This window comes from Physcomitrium patens, chromosome 7 (assembly GCF_059467195.1).
Source record: "Physcomitrium patens ecotype Gransden chromosome 7, ASM5946719v1, whole genome shotgun sequence".
NCBI classification, from domain to species: domain Eukaryota; kingdom Viridiplantae; phylum Streptophyta; class Bryopsida; order Funariales; family Funariaceae; genus Physcomitrium; species Physcomitrium patens.
The window spans coordinates 4,755,734-4,783,042 of NC_143416.1; the positions used below are offsets into that span (position 1 = coordinate 4,755,734).

At 30.6% G+C, this 27,309-nt stretch overlaps 2 protein-coding genes across 12 annotated transcripts; one reads left to right on the forward strand and one right to left on the reverse strand.

Moving 5' to 3' along the window:
• Positions 1–13,538: 13,538 nt before the first annotated feature.
• On the reverse strand, positions 13,539–21,853 carry LOC112284834 (ATP-dependent zinc metalloprotease FTSH 12, chloroplastic). 2 transcript variants are annotated; one of them, XR_002970540.3, is made up of 20 exons: positions 20,978–21,853; positions 20,515–20,699; positions 20,066–20,373; positions 19,621–19,922; positions 19,302–19,379; positions 18,965–19,192; positions 18,507–18,647; positions 18,134–18,304; positions 17,885–17,997; positions 17,417–17,633; positions 16,854–16,925; positions 16,341–16,460; positions 15,937–16,053; positions 15,480–15,656; positions 15,121–15,240; positions 14,881–14,955; positions 14,643–14,750; positions 14,340–14,423; positions 13,965–14,092; positions 13,539–13,808 (listed from the first exon to the last, which is right to left on the reverse strand). XR_002970540.3 is itself a non-coding variant. In XM_024525123.3 (19 exons), exons 1-19 carry the CDS (start codon positions 21,641–21,643, stop codon positions 14,018–14,020), a joined length of 3,357 nt encoding a protein of 1,118 aa, XP_024380891.1. In that variant the 5' UTR covers positions 21,644–21,853; the 3' UTR covers positions 13,539–14,017. The 2 variants fall into 2 exon arrangements, 1 of the variants encoding a protein (XP_024380891.1); XM_024525123.3 differs by having other exon boundaries at positions 13,539–14,092.
• A 342-nt stretch (positions 21,854–22,195) lies between these two features.
• LOC112284536 (uncharacterized) lies at positions 22,196–27,303 on the forward strand. 10 transcript variants are annotated; one of them, XM_073535165.2, is made up of 12 exons: positions 22,199–22,680; positions 23,208–23,338; positions 23,544–23,672; positions 24,194–24,416; positions 24,572–24,639; positions 24,875–24,928; positions 25,079–25,183; positions 25,372–25,445; positions 25,589–25,635; positions 25,740–25,822; positions 26,050–26,163; positions 26,615–27,303. In XM_073535165.2, the coding sequence occupies exons 2-12, from the start codon at positions 23,327–23,329 to the stop codon at positions 26,969–26,971; spliced, it is 1,266 nt and encodes a 421-aa protein (XP_073391266.1). In that variant the 5' UTR covers positions 22,199–22,680; positions 23,208–23,326; the 3' UTR covers positions 26,972–27,303. The 10 variants fall into 10 exon arrangements, with proteins under 10 accessions (XP_073391272.1, XP_024380185.1, XP_090107912.1 ...); XM_073535170.2 differs by having other exon boundaries at positions 23,307–23,338; positions 24,181–24,416; XM_073535166.2 differs by having other exon boundaries at positions 23,307–23,338.
• Positions 27,304–27,309: the final 6 nt, after the last annotated feature.

Below are 27,309 nucleotides of genomic sequence, written 5' to 3' on the forward strand. Positions count from 1 at the left end.
CTAATGTAAAATTGAGGTTGTTCTTTATAATAGGCCTTTGCATTCATCTATTTTTATTCTTGAACTTCTTTTAATTTTTCCTTTATTGTTATGTGTAACTCAAGTAAAAAAATTGCCAAATCTTCCATCACAAGCTTATCAACTTTTAAAAAGTAAAAAGTATCAAATCTTAAATAATAATCATAACTAGTATAAAAAGGTGTTTATTAAGTAGAAGAATATATTATGTTATTATAAAAGAAAACTCTACCGGCAAAAGAGTTGTCCAATATTCTTTATGGTAATTGATAATACATCTCAAATATTGATTTAAAACTTCATTCACTTGTTTTGTTCATTAAATAATTTTAAGATAAAAATTAAACAAAATTTTATATCCATCTTTAATATCTTCAAAAAAGATTCTTCAAAATCTTGATATAAATAGAGTTTCACTTTCTAATTTATTATCTTTCAGTAATTTATGATTAATAATAAATATAATTAAAAAAAGATTTAATTAAATTTTTACTTATGATAGTTTTTGTATATGATAAAAAAATATACTATCTTAGTGAAACAATCTATTATCATAAATACAAAATCATAAGAACTTGATATTAGAAGATCTATAATATAATCCATAGAAACATAAGACCATGGTTGTTTTAGTATATTTAATGGCTAAAAAATTTTAAAAAGCCAATAATAAGGAGTTTTTGATCTTAAATAAATATAACATAATAGAAAAAAATCTTTTGTTATCTTCTATATTTGAAACTACTAAAAATATCTTGATATTAATTCTACGATCTTGTAGTACTCAAAATATTATGCAACTAGCAAGTGATGATGAACTTAAAGAATAAGTGATTGTGCTTCATCTTTTAGAAGATATAAGAATTTTTTGAAATGAAGTAGATTGTTTTAAAATTCAAACTTAAAAAAATAATGAGATTTAAAATTTTCATTATTAATACCAGAAATAGGAAGATTTAAATATTTATATTTAATTGAACTTGATTACAAAATAGTGAATCAGTAGTCAATGTTGATTTCATTGCTCGAAGATGAAGTTATTGTAGCTTCAAAAGAATTTTGTAATATTGTTTTTTTTTTAAATCTTAAAAAATATTTGATAGCTATTATTATTCCTCAAAACTTTGAATCCATAATAGTCTAAATTTCTTTAGGATCCATCATAAGACCATCATTTAAAAGGTTGTATCTTAAAAAATCAACTTCATTTGTATAATTTTTTATATATATATATATATATATTCATATATTTCTAAGTTTTTGTAATACACAACAAAATATGATATTCATATTTTTATATATTCTTATAATAAATTAAAATATAATTAGATAATAGACAATAAAATTATTTAAAAATTCTTAAATAAAACCATTTTTTAGATATTAAAAAGCATCTAATATATTTATGAGTCTAAAATGCATGACATTTTATTTGCAATGCTCATATTTGGTTAAAAATACAATCTTCTAATTATTACTTTTTTTTCATGGATATCAAGATTTATGTTTTTTAAAGATTTATTTTTGTATAGATATTTATTTAATTTAATTGATCTAAAAGTCTTAATATCAATAATAGAAGACACTTATGGTTGATAGTGATCTTATATAATTTTTTATTATCTACACATATCTATAGTAATTTATTATTTCTCTTCACAAATAAGATATGAGCTTTTATTAGAGATTTTAAAGTTATAGCAAGGTTTTTATTAATATTCTCTTTGAGTGCATTCTATTCATTATGCAATAAGATATATATTGATCCAAATGTAAATTGAGCTCTTTCTTGAAAAATATTAGAATAATCATACAATAATGCATTAAAAAAAGAATATATATATATATATATATATATATATATATATACATATATAAATATTTTAAAAATATCCAAATAATATTATATTGATTTAAAATTCTTCTTGAGATCTTTTTATAAAAAATGGATGTATCATAAATAAGAAAAAGTGATTATTATTTTGTACTATGTATATAAGTTTTTTGTATCTACTAATAAAGATTTGATTGTACCAGACTTATGACTTTCTAATTGGATTATAGATATCTATATTACAGTATAAAAAATATTAAAATTTTGATGAATCTAATCTATTCAAATATTATACTATTTTAACTACAATAAATCTATAATAATTAGATTAGAGGGATTATTAATAATATTAATTATTAATAAGATTATATGATTATTAATTACTATATTTAAAAGAATAGTTTTATAGGTAATATCTCAAAAAGATAACAAACAAGCATATATAACTTCTACATGTATAGATTAAGTTTTCATTACTAAGGATGTTTCTTTAATTCTTTCACAAATTCTACATTTATAAAAATAAGTTGAGACTTCAAAATTTAATAAGATAGAGACTTTGTAATTTTTTGGTCTAAAACAAACATCTTTTATGAAGCAAAGTAAGGAATCTGAGAAAAAAATAGAAGCTTTATCAAGTATTGCATAAGATTCTAATTGCTTAATTCTTGTTGTAATTGGAAATTATTTTTTCGATACTTTTTTTTATTCACAACCGTGCTTCTCAATTTTTAATTATGTTTCTTTTTTGGACAATATTAAATAGTATGATTAAGTTTTTATAATATAAGTATAAACCTCTTTATCAACATTAAGTCTTTTTTTGTTCATTGAGAGATTTAAAATATATTGTATCAATTTACATTGATAATAGCCTTAATAAATAAGTTTCTAAAAACTTAAGAGTTTTTCCTACTACTTAACTTACACTTCTTTAATCAAAACTTTATTCTTCACTTCTTTTGAAAAGTTAATTGTTGCATGTAATGGCTTCAAAAATAAATTATTCTAAAAAATCTAATCTCAATATTGTTAATAATAAATCTTTGATATTAACTTTTAATTCATATCAAAATTGATTGATAAGAATTTTTTTCATTTTAATCCACATTACAAGCAATTTTTTTAAATTCATCAGCATATAGTGGCAAAACGTGATCCTTATTGTTAAAATAGGATTTTAAACTCTACTATCTTTTTTTGATTATCTTCTCTAAATTTGGCCATAAATACTTATAAAAATAAATTTTGATTATAAAAGAACTTTAAATTATTTTTTATTAAAGATACAAATCAAAAAAGATTATTTTTTGATAACAGTGTGCTTATGAATTCAACTTGAGTAAATCCATCAAAATATTGGAATAGATATAATTTTAGATATAGCTTGAATTTTTATAAAAATCCTTAAAATTTTGATCTTTTCCATCAAACTTCTCCAATATATTGATTATTTTCGCCCTTATATTTGTAGTAGTAAGCCCTTTTAAATAAAATTGTGATACTGATTTTTTTTTCTTTTTTTCTTTTTTTCTTTTTTTCTTTTCAACTGCACAACTTTTAGATATAGATTTTGAACTTCATTTTTGACTTCTTCTATAAGCATAAAAATAGTAACTTTATAGTTAACATTGGTAATATGTGAGATTTTCATATTAAGAGTTTTTAAAAATTCGTAAAGATTTGCAATATTTTCAAACCTTTTTTTTACTTCTTTCAAGTATAGTATCCATAATCTTTCCTTCTTTTTTAATAATAGAAAGTTTTAACAAGTCTATATATCAAATTAAAAGAATATAATTGAAAATCTTTAATATCAAATAAAAAAATTCCACAAAGAAAATAATCAATTTTTTTTAAAAAAAGAATCAATGTTGAAAAGTTTTAAAAAATTAATTTAAAGTTAGGTAGTCCACAATCTTTAAAACACAACTAACAAAGTGAAATAATCTACTTACTTCTATATGAACTCAAATAAACCTCCACTAGTTGGCAGTTTTTTTTTGATTCATAAAAAGTGACTTGATTAGGTATATTTAAAAGTAAGGCCATTATTCAAATTTTAATCCAATCATTAGTTGTTATTGTTAAAACACCAAGTTTTTAATCAAATCTTCCAATCATTATTCACATTTACAATGATAATTCACTCATTAAATTTCATACAAAATAATTCTTTTTTTTAATTCTAACTATATAATTTAGTTTTAATTTTTTTTTTCCTTTTTTTTTCTTTTTTTTTCTTTTTTTATTGGATTTTTTTTTATTTTTTATTTTTTATCTGATTTTTTATTATTTTTATTTGATTTTTTTAAATACATAAATTATTACTTCTTAAATAATTGGTGGTAAGAGTAATTAATTAAGTTATTATTATTAATCCATAATAAAGGTAAAATCTTAAGTAAAAATTAAAAGTTTAAGTTTTAACAAATTGAAAATAAAAAATAAAGTTACCAATTAAGTAAAAAGTAAAAAAATAATAAGTAAAATTTAAAGTTCAAAGTTTACATATGGAAGTTATGAGTTACTGTAAAAATAAAAGAGAAAATAAAAACTAAGAGGGATGAAGAGAGGCACCTTGATAACGACTACGAATTTAGGGCAGCAACTCCCTTCTACTCCAAAATTCGCCAACCATTCGTATCAAGTTCAATTCTGATGAGTTTTGCTTGATTGGAAACCTAACTTCAAGACGCTTCTGCTCCAAGAAACTGTGTGGCAATCCAATACCTGAGGCATGCGCAATGCTCCTTCAAAGTTGAATAACCAAGACCCCATGGCAGCTTACCACCCTTCTCTCCAAAATGCACCAAAAATTTGGATCTGCTTCAAACGTAATCAAACTTGTGCCATTGGAAGCTAAACTTATATTTGCTCTTATTCTTAAAATTTCAAGAATGTTTTAAGTAAACAACACTGAGAAAGGTCTTTTCAAAGACTAGTGACCCAAACTACCAAGGCAGCCGACCTCGCACTCAAAAATTCACAAAAAAATTGTTTTAGCTTCAAATTGAGCAAGCTTGAGCTCATTGGAAAGCTGACAGTCAGAGATATGTGCTCAACAAAATTCAGTAAAAAAATTAAAAGGACCAAAGACTGATTGGAAAAAATCCGAGGCCCTTCAAACCCACTTAACTATGGAAGTATTTGGAAACCACTAATTCTAAGGGAGTGCCTTCTAAACCACAATAACCACCACCTACAACACAAAATCAATGATCACAAGGTGCACAATGAGCATTAGGATCCAAAATGAAATTGGAATTAGGATTTTAGGCCAAGATTTTGGCATGGCTTCACTCTTTATCAAAAAAAAAGAGATAGAGAGGGCTTGGAAAACCAAGCCACTCTTATACTATTGAGTGGTGGCTTGTGGGAGGGCAGCCACATCCCCACCATTGATCTCTAAGATCCCTAATGTAAATCTATGGCCTTCATTCATCAAAGAGTTAATCCCATCACTAAGACTGATGGCTCTCGTAAGTAGTCAAAAAAACATTTTTTTTTTGTAAATCTAACATTATGTTTGAAACACCTTTTTATGCTAAGATTGACAATTCATTTGTCCCAATCTACATTTATATGCAATTTTTATGAACTTTTTACCTCCAAAAGTTTTGGCAATTATTGAAAATTCCTTCAAAAATGACATCTTCATGGCTCCACTTGTAATTTGGTGGAGAGGTGCTGATCTTGTTTTCTTCTTTCTATGAGGCAAATCCAATGCTGCCATTGCATTTGGAAGGCTTCCATTAATTAGAAAAGCCACCTTGTTGCTTGAATTTATTGAATTAGGAGAAAAAACTTCAAAATTACTAAATAATATGAGATGATTGTAAGTGAATTCATAGGCTCTCAATCAATTCTTATAGCAATGACTATAATTTCTAAATTACTAAAATTAATTAATTTTCTATTCTAATTTTCTAAAGTCTATGATTTTGGTCCTAATTAACCCAATTTAAAGAATTAGGTTAAGATTTGTACTATTAAAGGTTATAATCCTCAAAACTCTACAAAATTAGATTTTACTTATATAAATCATGATCTAACTTATTCAATTACTACAAAATACAAGAAAAAAATACAAAATTTAATCTTAGAACATAATCTAGAGCTCACACTTCTAATATAAATCAAGACCAATGAATTAGCACTCTTTTCAAATTATTAAGGACATAATTGCAAATAATAAAATCCTGATACACTCTTATGTTACTAGAAAAGAATAGATATTCATTTAAAGATAGTATAATCTTAAAATTAAAATGGCTATTGCTAAAGACAAGAAGACTACAGATTCTTATAAAAAGATTAAGAATAAGAAAGGCTTTGATAAGATTGAGGATGGTCTCACTCTTCTTTCTATAGTGATTAAAAAAATTTGTTTAATATTGACATATTTTGGAAAGAATGGTATATTATAGATAAATTATAGTAAATAATGACATGTGGTTTATATAGCAAATAAAGTATTCTTTTATAGCTATCAAATGAATCCGAATTGAAAAGAATCCATCAAATAATTGTAGAGCTATGACCAATCCAATTTGGAACAATTTTGAAATATTTTTTTGAGTGTCGTATCCAATTATATGTGAGTGCTTTGTAGGACCTCCTTTGGCCTTGATAATTACTTCCAACCTCCTAAGCATACTTTCTATTAACTTTTGGTACAAAATTGCTTCAATATTATTTCATTCTGTAACTATTTTTTTATAATTCTCAAACTTCCTTTGGTTTTAACTTTCAAGTATTGAATTAGCGTTTGAGGTACTCTTAAAGATATTCAATGGAATTAAGATTAGAAGACTGAGCACGCTAATCCATTACCTTAATCTCATGATGTTCAAATCACTTCCATGCTAGATTTGAGTTATGCTTGAGATTTTTATCTTGCTGAAAAATCACCTCTTTTTTAGACATGCCAAATTCTTCAATGCTAGGAAGCAAGTTTTTTTCAATAATTTCTACAAATTGCTTGCCATCTATCCTCCTCTCAACCTTTGCCATCTTCCCAATCTCATTCCATCCCATACAACTCCATAGCACTATATTTCTATCCCCATGCTTAACTATTTCTTGGATCTTCTTCTCAAGAGAGGATTAATCTTTTTGTTTCCATACCTACTTTCTGCCATGTGATCCAAATCTATTGATTTTAGTATTATTCGACCAAATAACCTTCTTTTAATCCTCTACAGTCTATTCATTGTACTTCAAAGCAAAATCTAAGCATTGTTTTTGATGGCGAATAGATAGTAGTGGTTTTTTTTCTTCACCACGGCTTCTATATTCCATTTTTTAAAAACATTTCAAATGGTTTGAATTAACATATGATTATTAATATTATTGTTAAGGTTTTTAGCAACCTCAATAGCATTTTCAGCCTTCTTGGTGTTGATTTGGCAAATAATTGTTCTTTCATCTACCACAATGAGCTTCTTTGATCTATCTAATTTAGAGTTATTCCTATTAAAAGTAATCTTTTTTTCTAGCCTAAAGATAGTAACTTTACTATAGCTAAGTTCAAAAGCAATTTGGCCATAAGATTTTTAAAAATAAAGAAGAAAAAAGGTAATACTGTCTTGGAGAGAGTGGGAAATGGGTCTCATAGTTGTTCAAAGAATTGTCAAAGATATAAGAATTCGACAAAGAAACATGTAAAGATTAAAGATAAAGAATGAGATTGATAGTAAAAATGATTCCAAAGACTCTTATTTATATTATAATGAAGGTTACAGAAGTCTATGGTACTTTCTATGGAAGTTTTTAGAAGTCTAAAAAAGCTTTTAGAAGCCTATAGAACTTTCTAAAAAATTATGGAAGATTCTATAAGTATCTAGAAGATTCTAGAAATTTGTAGAGGATTCTATAAGGTCCTAAAATGTGGTAATTTGAAATATATCTATGCCAAAAATTGTGATTAAGAATAGTACTTTTATAGCTGCTAGTAAGCATTAATGATGTCATTAGATTAGTAATAATATTATCATAAACCTGATGATGATAGAATGCTATAATATTGAGTAGTTGATAGAATCTAAAAATTAAAAACCACACTCAAAAAAAATTTGAATACTACTCCAAATTAGATTGGTCATAGATTTACAATTACTTAATGGATTCTTTTCAACTTGAGCTTATTTGGTAGCTATAAAGAAGTACTTTATTTGCTATATAAATCACATGTTATTATTCACTATAATTCATTTGTAATACACTATTGTTTCCAAAATATGTCAACATTGAAATAATTTTTTGAATCATTATATATTGACCATCTATTTAGGAATTACAATATTCTATAAGACCTCTAATACATATCCAACTTACAATTCATGTGTCTAAATTGCAAAAGAAGTTTCCTACATGTATACCATATAACCAACTTATATCACAAGTCTTTAACATGTGCAACATGTGGCCAACTTGTTGGCTAAGTTTTCAATCTACCAATCACTTATAAACATGTAAAAAGACAAATTCACATCTATGTTGTTTTTAAGAAGATTCTTCAGAAGATATCATTATTTTTATTTATTTTTATTTATTTCTAATTAATTTATTTAATCTAATTTATATATATATATATATATATATATATATATATATATATGATATTTGGCATAGAATAAGCAAAGATAGATGCTTTATAAAAAAAACTTGGCATCAATCAATCTTTTACAAATTTGGACTTTTTTTGGTATAAAAAATTACTATCAAGGATTTGTCAAGAGCTTAATCTTATTTTCACAAGGATTATCTATAGACTTGAGGTTGTGAGTAATAACATACATTTGATACATTAAAGTAAATTTGGATTTAGTTCAAGTGCTTTGATATCTAAATACTATTAGATCTTTTTAAGTGCACTTACATTAGAGTATAATTGAATTAAGAGCAATCTTCAAATATAAGGATAATATAGGATAATAATATGTCATTATATTTGCTTCTAGAAGAAATAACTATACAAAGATTAACTATCTATTTTATTAAAAAAAAAAACTTTGGTGATAGGTTTAGGCATTGATTACTTCCAATTTTATTTATATGGGCAATAATTTACATTATTGAATGACTATCAACCTTTGAAGTAGCTCATGGAATTAGACAAACTTATTAATAAGCTAGCTAGATGGATTTTGTTGCTTCAGCAATATAACTTTGAGGTTATATACTAGGTAGTCATTATCAATTAAGATGTAAACAAACTTTCTTGTAATTCTAATTCTTTAGATGAGGACTTGACTAGAACTCAATAGCATGGAATTATAATAGAAAGATTTTCTTTGGATGGCATGAAACCACATACTTGACTTTGATATTAGGCTTAAATTATCTCTACTATAGAAAGTAATAAAATTAATCACCAAATAACAAGGTTTTGTTGAAAAAATAATTTTTTATTTCATATATGTTTTAATGGAGCTTGCAGCTTAGTTTTAAGGCTAGATTAAATAATTTCTTTGATACAATAAGTATATGAAGAGCTTAGACATTTTAAAGTGTATAAAATAAATTCCATATTATGCAAATAATATAAGTGGATTGGCATGTATCAATAAGTTTTTGCATCTATTTATTAATGTGAAGTATGTTATTAAATCAAGTCAAGTTTTAATACTTTATTACTTCAATTGAGACATTTATCTATCATAGGTATGGACTATTATTGGACTTTGAACTTTATTAAGCCACTTATTGTCACCTTGTATAGAGCTAAATATATACTGGTGATAGTAGAGCTAAATATATGTTGTCACAAAACTCTTCAAAGTTAAAAACTAAGACTTTTTTTTTTGTGTTTTGATATGCTTAGGAATATTTATTAAAATCTTAATGGATTAAGGGAAGGATGATCCTATGGCTTTGTGTACTAAAGTTTTGATAGACCAGTGCACTGTTTTCTAGAAATTATCTCAAGGCTTATGGCTTGACAAAATAGGTTGTTCAAATTATTAAGTGTCATTTATAAAAATATAAATTACTTCTTAGCAACTAGTAGTATTGAAACTTGATGTTGCTATAGATTGCAATGGATTATTATTTCAATAGGCAAGTATCTTTTGTATCTTATAGTCCTTATCAATAGTTGTAAGAACAAGAACCAATCCTACCAAGCTCAATACATGAAAAACTAGCTCTAGTTATAGACTTAAATAACTTAATATTTAGGTCCAATGTCTACATGATTAAGAAGAGTTTTTTTAATTAAGACATACCTCTAACTATTGATAACTTATCTATTGCTCAATAATGTAATACTTTATAATATATTTATGTTTATAGCAAAGCTTATCAACCTTAGTTGCTAAATTTCTTCAAATAAAAATATAAGTATTTGCAATATGAAATATCTACAACACTTGATGTTAAGGCAAGGCACACAATTCTATATGTCAAAGATGTGTTGCTTCACGTATTTTATTGCTTAAAGGCAAAAATAGACAAAAGTATTGAAAGAAATTAAAAAATTGTTTTTTTTTTGTCATCTTTCTATTGATGATTCTATACATCTTAAATTAAAAGTTATATTGGATGATCTTCTTAGTTTTATATATCATGAAAAGGAAACGGCTACTACTATGCTATTATATGATCAATTCCAATGTAAGTGGCATATGGCATATTTGGCACCACCTCATTCAATTCTTCCTTCAAGAGATTGGATTTATCTTTATTATAGGAAGTCTTTCAGCTATACTTCATCCATTAATAAGAATTGAAGATTCCTTCTTTCATGTTTACTACACGTTTTGGTGATCTAATTGCTATGACTTCAGCTTGGTTATATACAATTTTGCAGCAATATTATTGTAGCAATCATCTTTGATTATATATGTATTATTCATTTTGTTGAGTAGAAGGGCTTTTAATCAGCCAAAAAGAGAGAAGAAAACAGGGCACTTGTAAGTGTGTTGTTTGTACATTTGTATTTTGTTTAGATTGCATAATTCATGATTGATTTTTGGCACTTAATTTGTTGTATATGGTGATCTTTATTTACACAATAATTGTAACATAATGTGGCATTGAGTGCTAAATTTCATTAGATGTATATAATCTAATTTAATTTAATTTAGTGGATTTTCATCCACTTAGCATTTTTTGTTATTTGACTTTATTAGTATTAATTAGAATTTTAAGATTTAGATAGAAAAACTCCCTTGATTTGACATTCTTGTTCAATGAAGTGTTGTGAGTGGTTTTTAAAAAAACTTACTTTGTAAGGGTTTTCTTAGCTTTAGTGATTTGGCCATTTAATAAAGCTTTTGGATTTTATCTACTCACAATTACAATCTTAGATTCTTCCTTTGTGATTTAAAAGAAAGCTTAACTTAGTGATATTTAGCTTTTTCATCTTTTCTTGAGAATATATTGTTTGTGCATTTATATTTGGTTTAAATTATATACTTTAGAATTGATTTTTGGCACTCAATCTTTTGTATATAGAAAGCTAAGTTTATATGACTATCTTATATAAATTTTTTATTCTATGAAATAAGTTGAAATAAATTGATACATATATATATATATATATATATATATATATATATATATATATACACAATCACAACAAACTTTGATCTAATTTTTGATTTACTAAAACATAGTTGTATGTATATCATTTAAAGATAATAATATTAAGAATAATAACTAAAATTACAATATCAATTTTTTATTGAATTACAATTAATGTAGTAGTAATTTTTATTTTATTAAATTAAATCATCAATATCAACAAAAAAATTATAATTTTTTTTTGATGTTTTATAAATATTTTAAAAATTATGATTTATTTAATTAATAATATTATATAAATTTTTTTGAATAAGCCAAAAAATAATAACAATAAAAAATATATACATTTAAAAAATAATGGGCGAATTTAATGTACAAAGATGCATTAAATATTACTAAGAATTACACACACTTTGTTTAATAGAACTAATTAGTCTAAATTCAGAATATTATATATAATTTTGAGATAGATTAGTTATTAGTTTTTGTGGAAGTAAATAATTTTAAAATAAGTATTTTTAATAGTAAAGTCAAGTTTAACATTAAAATCAAATTTTAATTAAAATATAATTATTTTAGAAGTATATTATATATCAATCTTTAAATAATCACTAGATGATTAATTAATTGTTAAAAAAATATTCCATTATAATTTGGCACGTGTTATCTAAAGAATAAAAAATAATTATTTCAATGTATTAAAAATATTTGTCACATATTATTTTATCTTATCTCATCCAAAAGAACTATAGATATGCATCTTTTAATTTTGGATATTTGCTTATATAAAACAATCATGAAAAACAAGCATCATCATAAATTTTAAAATTGAAAATATATTAGATAATTTTATACAAAAAAAAAAAAAAAAAAAAAAAAAAAAAAAATGTTTGATAGATGAACCTTCTTTGTGGTTAGTTTATTTCATTTAAAAATTCAAATAGATTCAAATATTTAAATGTGTTTATGTATTTTTATATATTTACATATTTATATTTATTTATATTTATTTATATAATTGTAAATTTTTTGTATATTTATATATTTGTAAAATAATAGGTGGTTTCAAGAAAAATATCAAAAAATTAAAATTTGATATCACAATATATTATTCTTATAGTAAAAATCCTTGAATAAATATTATTTTATCTTAAAAAGAAGAAATTTATTTAATTATTTCCTAATTATTTGTAGATTACAATATTTAATTGCATTAGGATTTTACTCTAAAACCTCCAACATTACTAAACATCCACTTGCCACTTGTACCATGACATGTTAGTAGTATTATTTAAAGAAGATTTTAAGATTTTGTGTAAGTTAAACTTTTATTTTTGCTCTTGCTTGCTACTCCAAACATGGATCATTCATAAAGTGATGTTCATCAATATGACACTCATTATAAGCCTATTATGTGTCCTATTAAGGTAATGAATAGTTAATAGTTAAAAATGATACATATTTCTTAAAGAACATATTCAAAAATAATTAAATAAATAAATAAATAAAAATCACATATGTTTTTGTAACTATACAAATTCAGGAATTATGTGGTTTACTTTAAAAATAAGAGTTAGTAACCAAATATAAATGTGCATAGATGAATAAATATAATACACATGTAAAGTTCAATTGTTCATTCTTGGTCTTCTGGAATGTTAACATTGCAAAAATATCAATAACTTTTTTAAAGCAGGAATTGTAAGTGTTATCCCACACATACTGTGCTTGAAGGATAATCCAAATATAGTGGTTCACCTTGGATACCATGAATGTATATATTGTTGGATTATTAAACATGGGTATTCGGTAACAATCATTTTGACATGCTCCTTTCTATTTGAAACGGTAGATCAGATGTCAGACAGACCACGACACCCCACACTGATAGCGAGTCACAAAATAAGCCTAGATTATCGAAGCTCAATTCAATGAACTCAGCTACGTAGAATACAGATTGTAATCTCCGTGAAAGGCTGCATATTAGATGTGGATACCTTTCAGATTGTGGACCTACGCCTTTCTTTCAACATGTGCTAATGGCACTGCGACAAGCAGCATACCATTGAGAACATCAATGGAGATCGATTGAATTGGTGATTTCGAACCCAATAATTCCAAGCTAGATGTATTCTGACTAAAATAAAGACAATAATATTTGCAATTAGCACGTTGGATTGACAAGAACCTGGTTACATTGTCAGACGTCTGAAATTCTCAGAAAGAGCTGTGGAATTTGTTTCTACTTCTTCAGTTCCTTCTCAAGCTCCATACAAGCAATTTGAACACTTGTAAACGTTCGTCCTAAATACTCTATCTAAAGTCAAACTCTTGCACCTCACTTCCATCTTTTCATCAGAGACAGGCCTTCAAAAACACCACGCCAATAGCTTACTGGTGTCACTCTTAGTCTTCATCATACGTTCTTGAATGAAATCCCGTACCATTTAGATCAGATCAGATGTTAGTGTGTGAACAGCAAAATTTCAGGAATGTTATGCAAACGTTGCAATTTACCGTACTTCGCTTTTCTCAAAGCACGCATCTCATTCCACCTACAAATCGTTCATAAGTGACTTACTATATCTAGTGCAGCGACCTGCCGGATATACTTTCTTTGCACTGTATGAAGCCTCAACATCTGTGAAGCGGGGCAGGGTATATAACAAGTTCTTTGTAACGACCCTCCATACCCGGACCTACCCTCTCCTACAGGGGATATAAAACACATAATAATGTCAGATTCTGTAATCATAAACATTCAAGTCCACTAACAATGCCGCTTTGCAGAAAACGGACAGGCTTTCAGCCTTAAAGCAAGACATACCTTGATGACAATCTCCCAGAATAAAACAGGACTAGAAAAAGCAATTTTACACACAACACTTTCACTTGCTGATTGTAGACTAAAACCTCAAATAAATGAATGAAGATTAAAAGGTGAAGATTGCAGTACCCGGTCTTCATCAGTGTCCATTGGTTCTAGTAAGGGGTCATCCATCATAATCGGATCCATTGATCGAATAATGTCTTCCGCTTCCTGTACAAATCCAAAAGTTCCCCACCTCGAAATGATCAATTTTCGGACACACATCACCATGGGGGGCTGAATCTGTTTGAACTCTGACAAAACTATCGTCCATTATGTAGGAAATAATGGCTGCTCGAGGTTTCAGAGGAAAGCAGATTGAGATCAATTTACATAGTAGAATACTTGAAATAAATTGAAAAAATCGAAGCATCCAATGTGGGGACTTACAAAGCCGCTGAGCTTGGTTTTCGCGAGCAATTCCTCACTCAATCTTCTCAAGATATGCTCGTTCTTTCGAAGTGCCTCCATGGCCTTCTCTTCAGTCTCATCTATGTACTGTTGAACAACCAAAAATGACTCAGCAGATTAAGAATCCACCGCTTTTTGCGTAGTAGGGAGAATCGTTCCATATAACATTTATATACTGATTCAACTTGAGCAATTAAAATCTAAGCTGTGCCCTTACCTTGGTCACTTCTCGTGTGAACAACTCAGAAAATTCTGTTGACATATTTACGATTTGAGAGCCAGGTTTGTCCCACTGCACACACAAATATACATTTCTCTTTTGTAAACATCCCACAAAATCGTGAAGAAAACACCATCCAACAACGCTATGAATGCAACATTTTCTATGAACACATCCTACATGCATAATACTTGATTGCAAATAACAAGGGTACAAAGCTGGAGATGCAAGTCCCACCTCGTTGGGGATAAGGTCTGTTTCATCAGGCCGCTTAGGAGGATCCAATGTCTCTTGCCATTTCATTGGAAACAGACCAAATGTACTATTGGACAAGCTAATGGTTAACTCCCTTGCTATCTGCACACATTTCAAAGCTCATTATGAAAGACTAAACCCCAACAGGAGATTTCCTAAACGAAACCCTTAACCTCTGCATTCAATAACAAACGTCTAGCTCCAGCTGCCCGTCTGACTTAGCACTAAACCTACAATGTTGCCAGTAAAAAAAAAATTTTAATACGTGCACTTGGAACATCACATCTACCTCAACCCTTTTTAGAAAAGAATCAAACTCGATGTCAGGTGAAAATACATACCCCAGATATTTTCTGAAGATCATCTTGGCCTCCGTCGGAAATATTTTCTCCACACAAGATGCGCTCAGCACACCGACCACCATGGGCAACAACCATTTGCATGTGAAGATAACCCACTGTAGTGTGACCTTGATGAACCATCTCTTCTCTAGGGTAGAAAACGGTCAAAGCATATTCCTGTTAATTCAAAAAAGCATGAGTAAGTCCCCGATCTGCATATTCGGAAATCGTTCCTTTTATAAAAATACAATCGAAAACTAGCAATTAATGCATAGAAGTAATGATTGTGATCAAAATTCGTTAATGTTTCACGCCAACTCAAAGATATTTCTGCAATCCGGTTAAATTCACACTGATCTCTCAGGGACTACAGTGACTTGCTTCAAACACAGATATCAAAAGAATCACCGGTTCTGACACTCGACAAATGAACAAGTCGGGATAGATTAAATCTTACAGATCCTCCAGGAAGAAGATGACTAAATGCATGCCAATCGTATCGAGGATACAAATGAGCTAGTAAGATATGCCCAGCCTCATGAATTGCTAGTATTCTCTTGTTGTCCATGGGAACCTGAAAAAGAACACGATGAAAAAGCTCAGCATGCAAAGCCAAATTCTCTTTGGCATACGAATCATGTACAGTGAGCCCATTGTTGACTCTGTTGGCATGAGCAAACCGTAGATAAAACATGTTTTTATCTACAGACTCGATTGATGGTCTAAGAGTACCTGATTTTCAAAATAAGCTCCACACTTTTTGTTGATATGAACATTATACCAAAGAAAACCCACTAATTTTAAGAATCAAAACTGAATCAGCGTCTCAAACATAATCAATGTGTCCAAGTAAGATCTTACAGTTTGTTTTATTCTTTGCTGCTCATCATCAGTCATGGACACGCCCATTCCCTCAAAAAGCTGCTTGTCCAACACGTCGATCAAGTCCTGTTGTGTGATCTCGTCATGTCCATTTCGAACCTGTACATTATGCACAGATTACCATTCTCATAAATGAATCTGAAGCAACCGTTACCTTTACATACACAAAGCAATCTCTGTAAAGGATTAATGACATGAGCCACAGCGTCCTTTGTGGAAGGCCCTATAGCGTGCTGCTAATAACACAGATATGTGGCTTTTGATATGTCAAAGCATTACAAAATCTGAGAAAACATAAAACAAATTTTCAAAACCATCAAAAGCAGTACGGATACACTAATGACTAATAACACCGATATGAGCAGCGAAGGTGGAGTCGCAATGCAAAAATGTTACCAGCTACCTATCCAAATAAAACATATATCCTACACACTTCCCAACCAGACCATAGCATTATAATGTAGCCATACTCTTCCGGGAAGTATTACCCACCGCCATAATGCCTGCCTCATTGATGAGATTCCGTATGTCGGCTCCTGAGTACCCGAGTGTCCGATACACAAGCTGAGTTCAATACACCACGTCATACAATGTGTAAATTGCAACAGAAGACAAAGAGAGGAACAACTTTAAGACGTTATCAAAAAGACATGTAGACATATAAAAATGGAGAGAGAATTACTACCATTAAGGTATATGTGTGTGTGTATGTGTGTGTAATCTGTTACTCACAAACATGCTCTAAACTAATCTAGTGTAGAACAGCAAAAGAAAAGGAAAAAATGAAAATTAAAATTTTAAAATTAAAAAATTAAAAAATCTATAATTTCTTACTTGATAGACATCGGACTGCTCGAACTGATCAAATTGTAATTTCTATAATATGTCACCACTATGTCGATCTTAAATTCGTTTCCAATTAAAACTTCACCAATTGGATAATAGTAATGCCGTCTTTGGACAAAATACTAGGTAGTAATCCTCATCCAATTTTGTGCCACCACATTCCTGAACCGTATAGTAAACGAAGAACCTTGCCCCGAAATAATACCCACCTTACTAAAGTCAATATCTTTTGCCAAACGTTTGCCACTGCTGTGAACACCAAAGATAGAAATGCGTTCCTCCTCCCCAGGAAGACCAATATGAATCTCCCGATCAATTCGCCCTGGCCGCATGAAAGACTCATCCAACTCATCTGGACGATTTGTTGCGCAAATCAATATTACAGCTTGTCGTAGTGACCATCTGTTTACATCTGTGTCATCTGGCCTGCACCGGTACAACAAATGTAAGTCCCTAGTTAACAGCACTTGTGGTATACAATCAAACCTGGTTAAATTGCACATGCCAAGGATCAAACGACAATAGAAGATAGTACAAAAGGTGCCAAAATGAGAGGCAAACTAGGAAAAACACATTCATTCACTTGACCACTGAGTTGTGGGAGCATCAGAGATGTGTCAACAGTAGGTCTGCTCACGCCGATAAAGTATCACCCATGATGTCAACAAACCACTTACTCTCCGTCGAGCTCTGCTAACAATTGTTGAAAGGTAGCTCTTCGTTCAGCATCATCATTTACATTCTTCCCCGCCAACGCATCAATTTCGTCAATAAAAACAAACGAGGGAGCCTGCCAACCAATCCAAGGCATTAGATGGCCTTTTAAACGTTGTATAATCAGATATAGAACAATTTCCCTCCAAGCAAAAGTTGTGGCCAAAATCTGACTTTATACTCAATACTGCACATGGATTTCAAGGACTTACATTAGCTCTGGCGGTGAAGAAAATGTCAAAAATTTTGTCAGAACCGTTGCCGGTGCTAGACTCAACGAATTCAGCCCCGGATGCGAACACAAATGGAAGACCACTTTCTCTGGCAATAGCACGAGCCAGCAATGTCTTTCCAGTGCCCGGAGGCCCACTGATTAAGATTCCCTGCCAAGTCATAAGAAAACAGACGAAATAAGATTGCATACAGGCACAATATTCAGATTCATAAATGGCACCCGTAATGAGTCAAGAACCTACGAGAGATTAGTATACAAAAATGAAAGACCGATCTACTCAGCAGAAGATAAGAAGGGCCCCCGTGATGACCAAACCAACACATCTATATGATTTAAGATATAGTCAGTACCCGAGGAAGCTTGACTTTTTGGTTGTGGTACTTCAAGGGGTTACGCATGTAGGACATAACCTCTTCCAGAACCATCCACACATCACCACCAACAACAACATCCTTATACTGAGACTTTGCTTTATCAGCTGCATCTTCAGGCTGTCAGATCACGTCATGTCATAATCAATTCTTAAAATGCGAAGCGGCGCATACGTATGACATAAACAACATAAAAGTCCCAGGTTTGAACGACTATAACTTGAGAAGTCATAGGAAACACTTCAAAATATCAGTCATATGATATTTGAGTATTAAATTCACTAATAATGCACGAAGATTATGATAGAAGTGTACATTCTGAATACATTTTGTACACCCGTCCAAGTTTCTAGTAGTTAAGAGATCATAGACAGCCATGCCACAAAGAGACAATAAGTCTATCAAACACAAATGTACAGAGAAGTAGAACATCGTACCAATATCAAATGCTTCCGGTTCATTCTGAGGAGATCGTAAATTTTTTCAGAAAAGACTTCTTTGGCGCGATATTGTAGGGCTCGGATGCAAAGAATGATCAGCACAGTTGGCAATAAGGACAGAAAAGCTCGTCCATAGAACTCAAAGTTGCTCTTACCGAGGACATCAGTTTCAACACCGCATCTCGTTAATGCCTCGTACAAATAAGGATCAACAGGAATGTCCACCTGATCACCACCAACAACACAATATTGTCACCTGATCTTACATAAAGGTCTCAAACGTTGTCAACGTGAGGAAGGCCTGCCACGTAGTGTTTTGATGTTGCGAACTTACCACATACTCGGATGGAAAGCCGTCTTTCATGGTCACGTAAAGCTTCTTTGTATCACAACTGTAAACTGCTGCGGCTACCTGAGTCAATAGTAAGAGCCTCGTGGTGAGTAACATAAAAGAACATTGATAATGTCGTGGTCATAAACGACCTTCACAACACCCTGAAGAACAGTCAACGAAAAACTTTCAATGCTGGGTGAGTTTGTTTTAAATACCCTCCAAAAAGTTCAAATAAAATTGAAAACCCAACTGTACGAACACTCCGTCTCAGAGTCAACACATCAGCAGCCTGGTCTAGAGTGGATATCTGAAGAATTACCTCAAGATTTTCAACTTTACTTAAGAAGTATGTATATGGCATCTTAGGTCGATGTTTCCACCACCGTCGAGACACCCAGAAAGCCCACTCCTTTGATGGTTGAGATGCCTGCAAGTACTGCTCCTCCAACTCGTTTACCCCCAATTCATGGGGATTCACTATAACCTCGTACTTAGCATCATCCTCCTCGGCCATCTCCTTCAACTTATCCTTTAACAAAAGCTCCTCCCACGCCTTTAGGCGTTCCTGCCAACTTGCCTGCGATGCAGCTCCTGCTGAAGCAGTAATCGCAGCACTTGTACCTGCAAGATGACAATCATAACAGAAACCACATAAATCCACTGAAGTTGGAAGAGTTACATCATAAAACCAGGCAAATATCATGTCTTAAGTTTAGTATGAAGTACAAGATGTAACGACATTTATGGAAGACCCAAAAAGTGACCTGCGACGAGGGGGTCATGACTAGCATCCAAAGAATCAGCAGACCCTTCCTCCTTGAACTCGCTATTAAGAGGGGACAGGCCCTTTTCTGCCCGGTTTCCATTGAGCAACTCTAGCAGCTCTGCTTTCTCCTCATCGTTTAGATTTCCATGAGCAATAAGTTGTCCCAGAGGCGTATCGTCATCCTCCGTCCAAGCATCCTCCCCCACATAAGTCGGATCTCGTTTGTATTCTCCGTCGGGGCCTCGAACATACTTCCGAGCCCGAAAGCCTTCAGGTTGCTGCTGCTTCCACAGCTCCTTCTTTAACCTGTAAACATTGACGGATAACAACACTATGTCATGCTCTTAAGCTTCTTTTCCACCATACACATTCATGAGTGCTGATTCTTTTATTGCGATATGGCGAAGTAAATCAACAAAAGAAATTCGCCAGTAATTTGATGCTCACTTTCGAAGATTCTTTTCTGTGGGCTCTGGAATTGTGGATTCGAAATACGCTTCGGCTATCGTCTCCTTAGCGCCACGGCTGCCAACGCTTCGCACTGTAGAATACGCACCTCGGACACTTGCCCCGACAAGCAATCCGTAGAGGATAAATGCACCAATACGTCGAGCATTCCAACTCCTTACATCCTACATCAACACATTACCACAAGGATCAACCTACCTCTCTATCCCCCCCCCCTTTTTTTTTTATAATACTGATAATTGTCCTATTAAGATGCATGATTGTGATACGACTGAAAAGAGATGGAGACGAATAAAAAGTGCCAGTTAACAAAAATATAAAGTCTGCTAGAATTCTTGAATTCAATGCTCATGACACGGCTTAGGGTAGAGGGTTTAACAAGCTTCACTTCCAAATTCATACTACTACTTCAAAGCTGATTTCAATCATGAGACTTGCTTACTTTCCAAAGCTCCCAACGATTCCATTCGACGAACTGCGGCCAGTACTTCCCTTCCACTAGAGCAAAACTATCCTGAGCCTCTGCTCTGGCCTCTTGGAGCTCTTTCTGTAGCTCCTTCGCGCGTTGTTTACTAGTTTTCACCATTCCTTCGAAAGCATCGACCAGAGCATTAGAGCTGTCTACAGCACTGCCAATGTCGACTCCCAACTCTCTCTTCGCGTCGTCCACGATGTTCTCATAGAACCTCGCGGAGCCACGAGCGAACGCACCTTGCAATCTGGAAAGCCCCCCATCCCCGCCACCCAAACTAGAAGCTCCGCCACTTCCCTGACCACCCTCATTCCCCGCCCTCCCTTCGCTATCCTCACCATTTCCAGCCCGCGCTCTGAACACCACACCATGTCTACCTTCCCTATTCCTCTGGGAAACCCCTAATTCAAATCCTCCTCTTCGCGAAACCCACCGCGCTCTTCTTGACGAGCAATAAAATCTATCTCCATGGGCGCCTCTCCTTACCAAATGCTGCAAACGCAACCCTCCGCTTCTACTTCTCCGGTTACAAACGCTTGAAATCTGTCGCGTTAGGGCAGCGACTCCAATCGGTTTGTAAGAGTGCGAAGACAGGATTGCGCAGGAACTGAAGGTGGAGCGAGAGAGGGACCCCATTGTTTTTTTTTTCTGCAAATTCGTCCAAAAACAGTCGATCTCACGCCTCTCTAATCAACGAATCCTTCAGATAGTTCCGGCATTAATCCTGAACTATCATGACTATCGAGCTATGCTATCCGCAGCAAATTAGTTGCGGTGCCAAGCTCGAGGATCCGCAAGCAAAGACACCGGGAGGCATTCCGCAGCTGCCCGATAACAAGCAAACCCAAGGCCAAGCGACGAACGATATCCTTAGCCACGGTCTTCTGCCCTATAATCCTTCGTAATGGCCTTGCTGTGTGAAAGGGGTAATTCGAGTTCGAGATACCCTGAAATATACCCTGTTTACGTCGAGGTTCTCGGTTTCTCGGGTCTCAGTATACGTTCCGGGTGTGTTTTGGATGTCAATCCTAAAGTGGATATGTGTTTATACCTTTATGATTCCCTGATATACCCTGTCGACGTCGAGGTTCTCCGTCCTCTCGTTTAAACCGGGTCTCAATACAAATTTCGGGTGTATTGTGGATATCAATCTGAAACACCTCAGCTGCGAAGCTAAATATTAAAACATTGTTGCTAATTTATTCCTCTTCTTCATAAAAATAGTACCTTACATGGTTCTTGATGTATTTAAAAAAAAAATTGCAAAAAAAATGGAAATAGGATGACATTGTGACAAGGAATGTAACTATAGCACCTTCCAGAAATGTACATGGAAAAATCTACTTTCAAAAACATTATTAATATGTGATGATCTTGAATGTGTACTTAGTAAATAAATGTATACATGTATGCACGTATATGTGTGTATAAAAATTTAAGTCATTAATGACATTTTTTTTGGTGCGAATTTTTTAAAATGCTATGATATATATATATATATATATATATAGAGAGAGAGAGAGAGAGAGAGAGAGAGAGAGATAATTTTTTTACATGGCAGGTACACTGTATCTGTGTTTATATTTCAAATATTTTATCATTTTATCAAAAAAATTGAGTCAACTCAATTAATATAAATTAAATCGAAAAATCTCGGTAAATAGAAATTCAAAGTAAGAATAAATAAAAGTACACCTAAAAGTATCATGCATTTATATTTAGGTGCATTTTGTTATATAAATGTTTATAAGACCAAAAAATTCTCAAATATGTCAACATATATATATATATTCTTCCAAACGCATTATTATATATCAATTCTTGTATCATAAATTTCACAAAAACTTGAAAGACATTTGTTGAAGCATTTTTAAATACATGTCATGTTTTAAAGTCCTATTTTATCAAAATTTGTTTAAATAATTTATTTATTTATATATAATCAATCTTTTCCAAATATTTGTACAGTTTAAAATTTCAGTATTTTCACAAATTTAAATTTAAAATTCTACTTATTAAAAAAATTCAAGGGATAATGCTTTCATGTTGACAGAATTGAAATTTGTAGAAAACTCAAAACTTTAGTTTATTTTTTTTAATTATTATACGCACTTGAATGTTAATTCTAAAGTAATTTGAGAAAGAAACTCACTTAGTTCACATTAATAACATTATCTTATTAAAATAAATAAATAAAAAGGAAACACTCTATGGAATTATGTCCTTGTCCATATTCAAATATCATTTCAGAGCTGCATTCACAATTTTAGAAAAAATTGATGATTAATTAATGCCATAGATCTCAACAAATACATCAAAATGGAAAATAAAGTACGTTCTTTGAAGCTCTATAAAAATCATGATAGATTTAATGTTTCAATAATAACTATTTAATTTACATGAGTACAGTATAAAAGAATGGACATCATGAAATGCATGTATGTGTGTGTATATATATATATATACATACATATAGATAGATTTCATTTCAAGAAATACACTTAGGGTATTGTTGATTAGAAGAGAACATGTGTAGGCATTACTATGGTCCAAGCCAGAGAAGGTAGGATGGCTATTTCACCAAAAACGCAATTTGCAAGTAAAAGAATGGAAGAAACTCAATTGCATGATCAAAGGAAACTATTTATTCTACACCCACAAATTGGTACAATTCAATGCACAAACTACATCTTATTTTCTAAAGCACAAAAGCAAAGATCATAAATAAATAAATAAACAACATATTCTTCATTACCCTTCCAAACAATCCAATGTGATATATATATATATATATATATATGTATATACACACACACACACACTAGTTGAACCCCTGCTGTGGTCATGGAAAATATGTTGTTTTTGATTGAAACACCAATACATTGTTTTTGAGGAAGAAGTGAATCATCTATGCTATTAGGGCGATGTGAATCTGCAAACTTGATTCTTTTAAGGCCCTATGAATCTATAAATGTGGTTCTGCTAAAGCCTTGTGAATTGTTGCATAACTCAATTTTTACTTCACTTTTGATGATAATAGTGAAATATGCAGCCAACTAGAAATGGTTTTTGTTTCCTCTAATTTATCCCATTGGTTTATCCATTGAGTTGTTTTATATAAGATATATATATATATATATATATATATATATGATAATGATATAAGAATATAGTGGATGGTTGTAGAATCAGCAAGAGCCAACGGGGATGATGGCATTGAAGGGAGGAGGAGCCGAAAGGGCTCGATATGATCCCCTTGAGCCAACAAAGCATTGCTTCCTTGTCCTCACGATCACCATGTTGCCCTCGTCGGCCCCCCACCCACAACACATTCCGCTTCGGAATGTCCCCATTCATGCCTCTTACTCCTTTGCTGCTGCTTCCCTTGCCGAATGCCTCTCTTGGGTGGGTTAGTCTTCCTCCAATTCTCACATTCTTGCTTTGTTATCACTTTTAAAATATATTAATTTGTGTTAACATGTATGTATGATTATAATAATAATAATAATAATAATAGGCGATCTTATTTGTTTACAAGCATTTTAAATGTTTTACATGTTGCAGAATGTATAAATGAAGCTGCGCAATCAATCCACATTCCTAGGCTAAAACTTGAATATGCTCATAACCAAGTGAATCTTAATCAGAACTCATGAGCTTTGCTGTGACTGTATGTATGTGTGTATGTGTGTGTATATATAAACATACATGCATTTATTTTTTAAATAATTTAAGAAATGAGATTTTTTTAATAGTAAAATTAATTTTTTGCATGTCATATCATAATTAATATTATTTTGTTTCTACTTTTATTTTTTGAAAAAAATTACAATATTATGAAAATTAATTCCATGATGTATATTTTAGGTGGAGGGTCTTAAAGCTCGTTGGGTTAAATCACAAATCCAAGATTCAGGCAAGGTTGATTCTGCATAAAACAAGCTGTAGCAATAGTCTGTTTTGTACATTACATCATTTGATTTCATATTTTATTACTTAATTACTACTATTTGAAAAGAAAAGGTAAATGAAGTGAAATTAATCACATATTTTTATTTAATAAATACATAGGAAGTAGAATCGGATCTTTTATTTGGAGAAGAAGACCCTCTTGTGTTACAAGCTCTTGCAAATGATTTAATGAGTTTATATCACTTGATGGATCTTGCAAAAAAAGTAAGAAATATTTTGTGATTAGTTCGAGATATTATAAGAAAATATTATAATAAAATGCCTGAATTTAATGTAAATCTTACAGGAATGACAATATATATATATATATATATATATATATATATATATATATTTTATGATAGTTTTATAAAAACGATGAAAATTTTGAAATATTTGCAATTTTTGTTTAGAGCAAAGATAATGCATCTAAACAACTGAATGATGCGCTTCATCACATTGCGGAGCTTAAGGAATCAACATCCAAGTACATATTTATTTATTTTTATTTAAAGAATATATCATACAAAGCTGTGTAATATGTTTAAAGAATACAAAATAAAAGTAAGATATGCTTTAAAACCGTATATTCATATATATATAGAATATAATATAATACTTGTCTCTCAGATTAGAAGAACAAGTTGACAACCAGCACAAAGATTCAATTGAAAAAGGCAAGAATTATACACATTTATTATACATAGCAGGAGAGAGAATAAATTTCACAATCATATGAATGAGAAACTATCAATACTTAACATTTTCTTTTGTTGAAAAGCCAAGGCAGATGTAAATAAAATTAATGGAGTTTTGGAGCCACTTTTATTTCTCAGACAATCCTTGCAAAATGTATCGAAAGAAGTAAAAAATACATACCTTCAAAACATTTTCTTAAATCGTTCAATATTTTTGTTTATGATAATTATCATTATTTTCTCCCTCTCTCTCTATATGAAAACTTAATTAGCCAACATAAATTATAGAAGATTGACCATCTATTTTTATTTTTTAAAACTCATGAATTTAAAAATGTACTTCTAAAAAAAGAAAAAATAATGATATAAATCTGAATGAAACATGTTCATTAGATTGAAGTGCTTGATGGAGGTCAAGAATATGGACCTGAAGTGAGGGTGGTAGAATTAAGTGAAAATGTTTTAGAGTACACCCTAAAAAAAATCCAAATGATACAAAAAAAGAAAGTAATTGATTCTGTTATTATATTATTCTGGTCATGTTTCTGAATCAAACACATTTTCAATTATATTTAGTTAACACGCTTAATACTATTTTTTCAATATTAAGTACTGTTACAATATAACTTCACCGGTCTAAAAGCTTTTCTGTTGTTTTTTAAAATTTGTATTCAAACAAAATTATAGGCCTCTATTCTATAAATTTTCATTTAATACTAATGTATTAATAAAAGATACTAATAGTCAATTACATGGTTAGAAATGATCTCAAATCACTGTATGGCCAAAATAATCAACCCATGTGAAATAAAAATGATTTATTTATTGGTTTATTCCCTCAATTATTATTATTATTATTATTGTTATATATATATATATATATATATATATATATATATCATTGGATTTATTTTTTGAATCATGAATTTGAATACCAAATTTTGATATTAATGCATAGGAAGATGTTAATAAGAGGAATTCTTTACCCAATGAAGATGAAATTTATATTCTCAGTGAAAAACTCAATGTAATGTATCAAGATGAACTTGCTCTTTTGCAAAGAGCTCTTCCAAAGGAAAATATAGAATTAGTATCTCAATTTGGTGGAAATCAATTAAAACGTGATACTCATGTTTCAATTGGAAATGAAAGTGCAAAAGATGACACAAATGTAATTGCAGAAATGAGATTCATTGAAAGGAAAGAATCTATTGAGGCTCCATTTGCTTTTCCCAAAAAGATCAATTGGTGGTCAAACAAGTCTTCTACTAATCACAACAATGAACATGAAAATATTGCAAGTAATCAAGATTAAATAGAAGTGAGGTTCCTAAAGGATAATGGGTTTTAAGTAATAGAACAATGCAACGTAGGCATATTGATGACTTATTTCTAGGATTGCTTTTACTTTGTTTAATTTAATGCTTAATTACAAAGATTGAATGAATTATTTTTATATTATGATTTAGGAGAACAGTAAATTTGATAAGGGTTGAAAACTTAGCCAGAGCTTGAATAGAGTGGTGCAGAACAACCTCAAATAGATTATGTACAAATTTATGAGTCAAGAATAATTCTTTCATACAATACATATAATTGTAGAAAGCGCCAAACAAAATAAGTTCAAATTCAGAATTTTGTATTTTATATTTT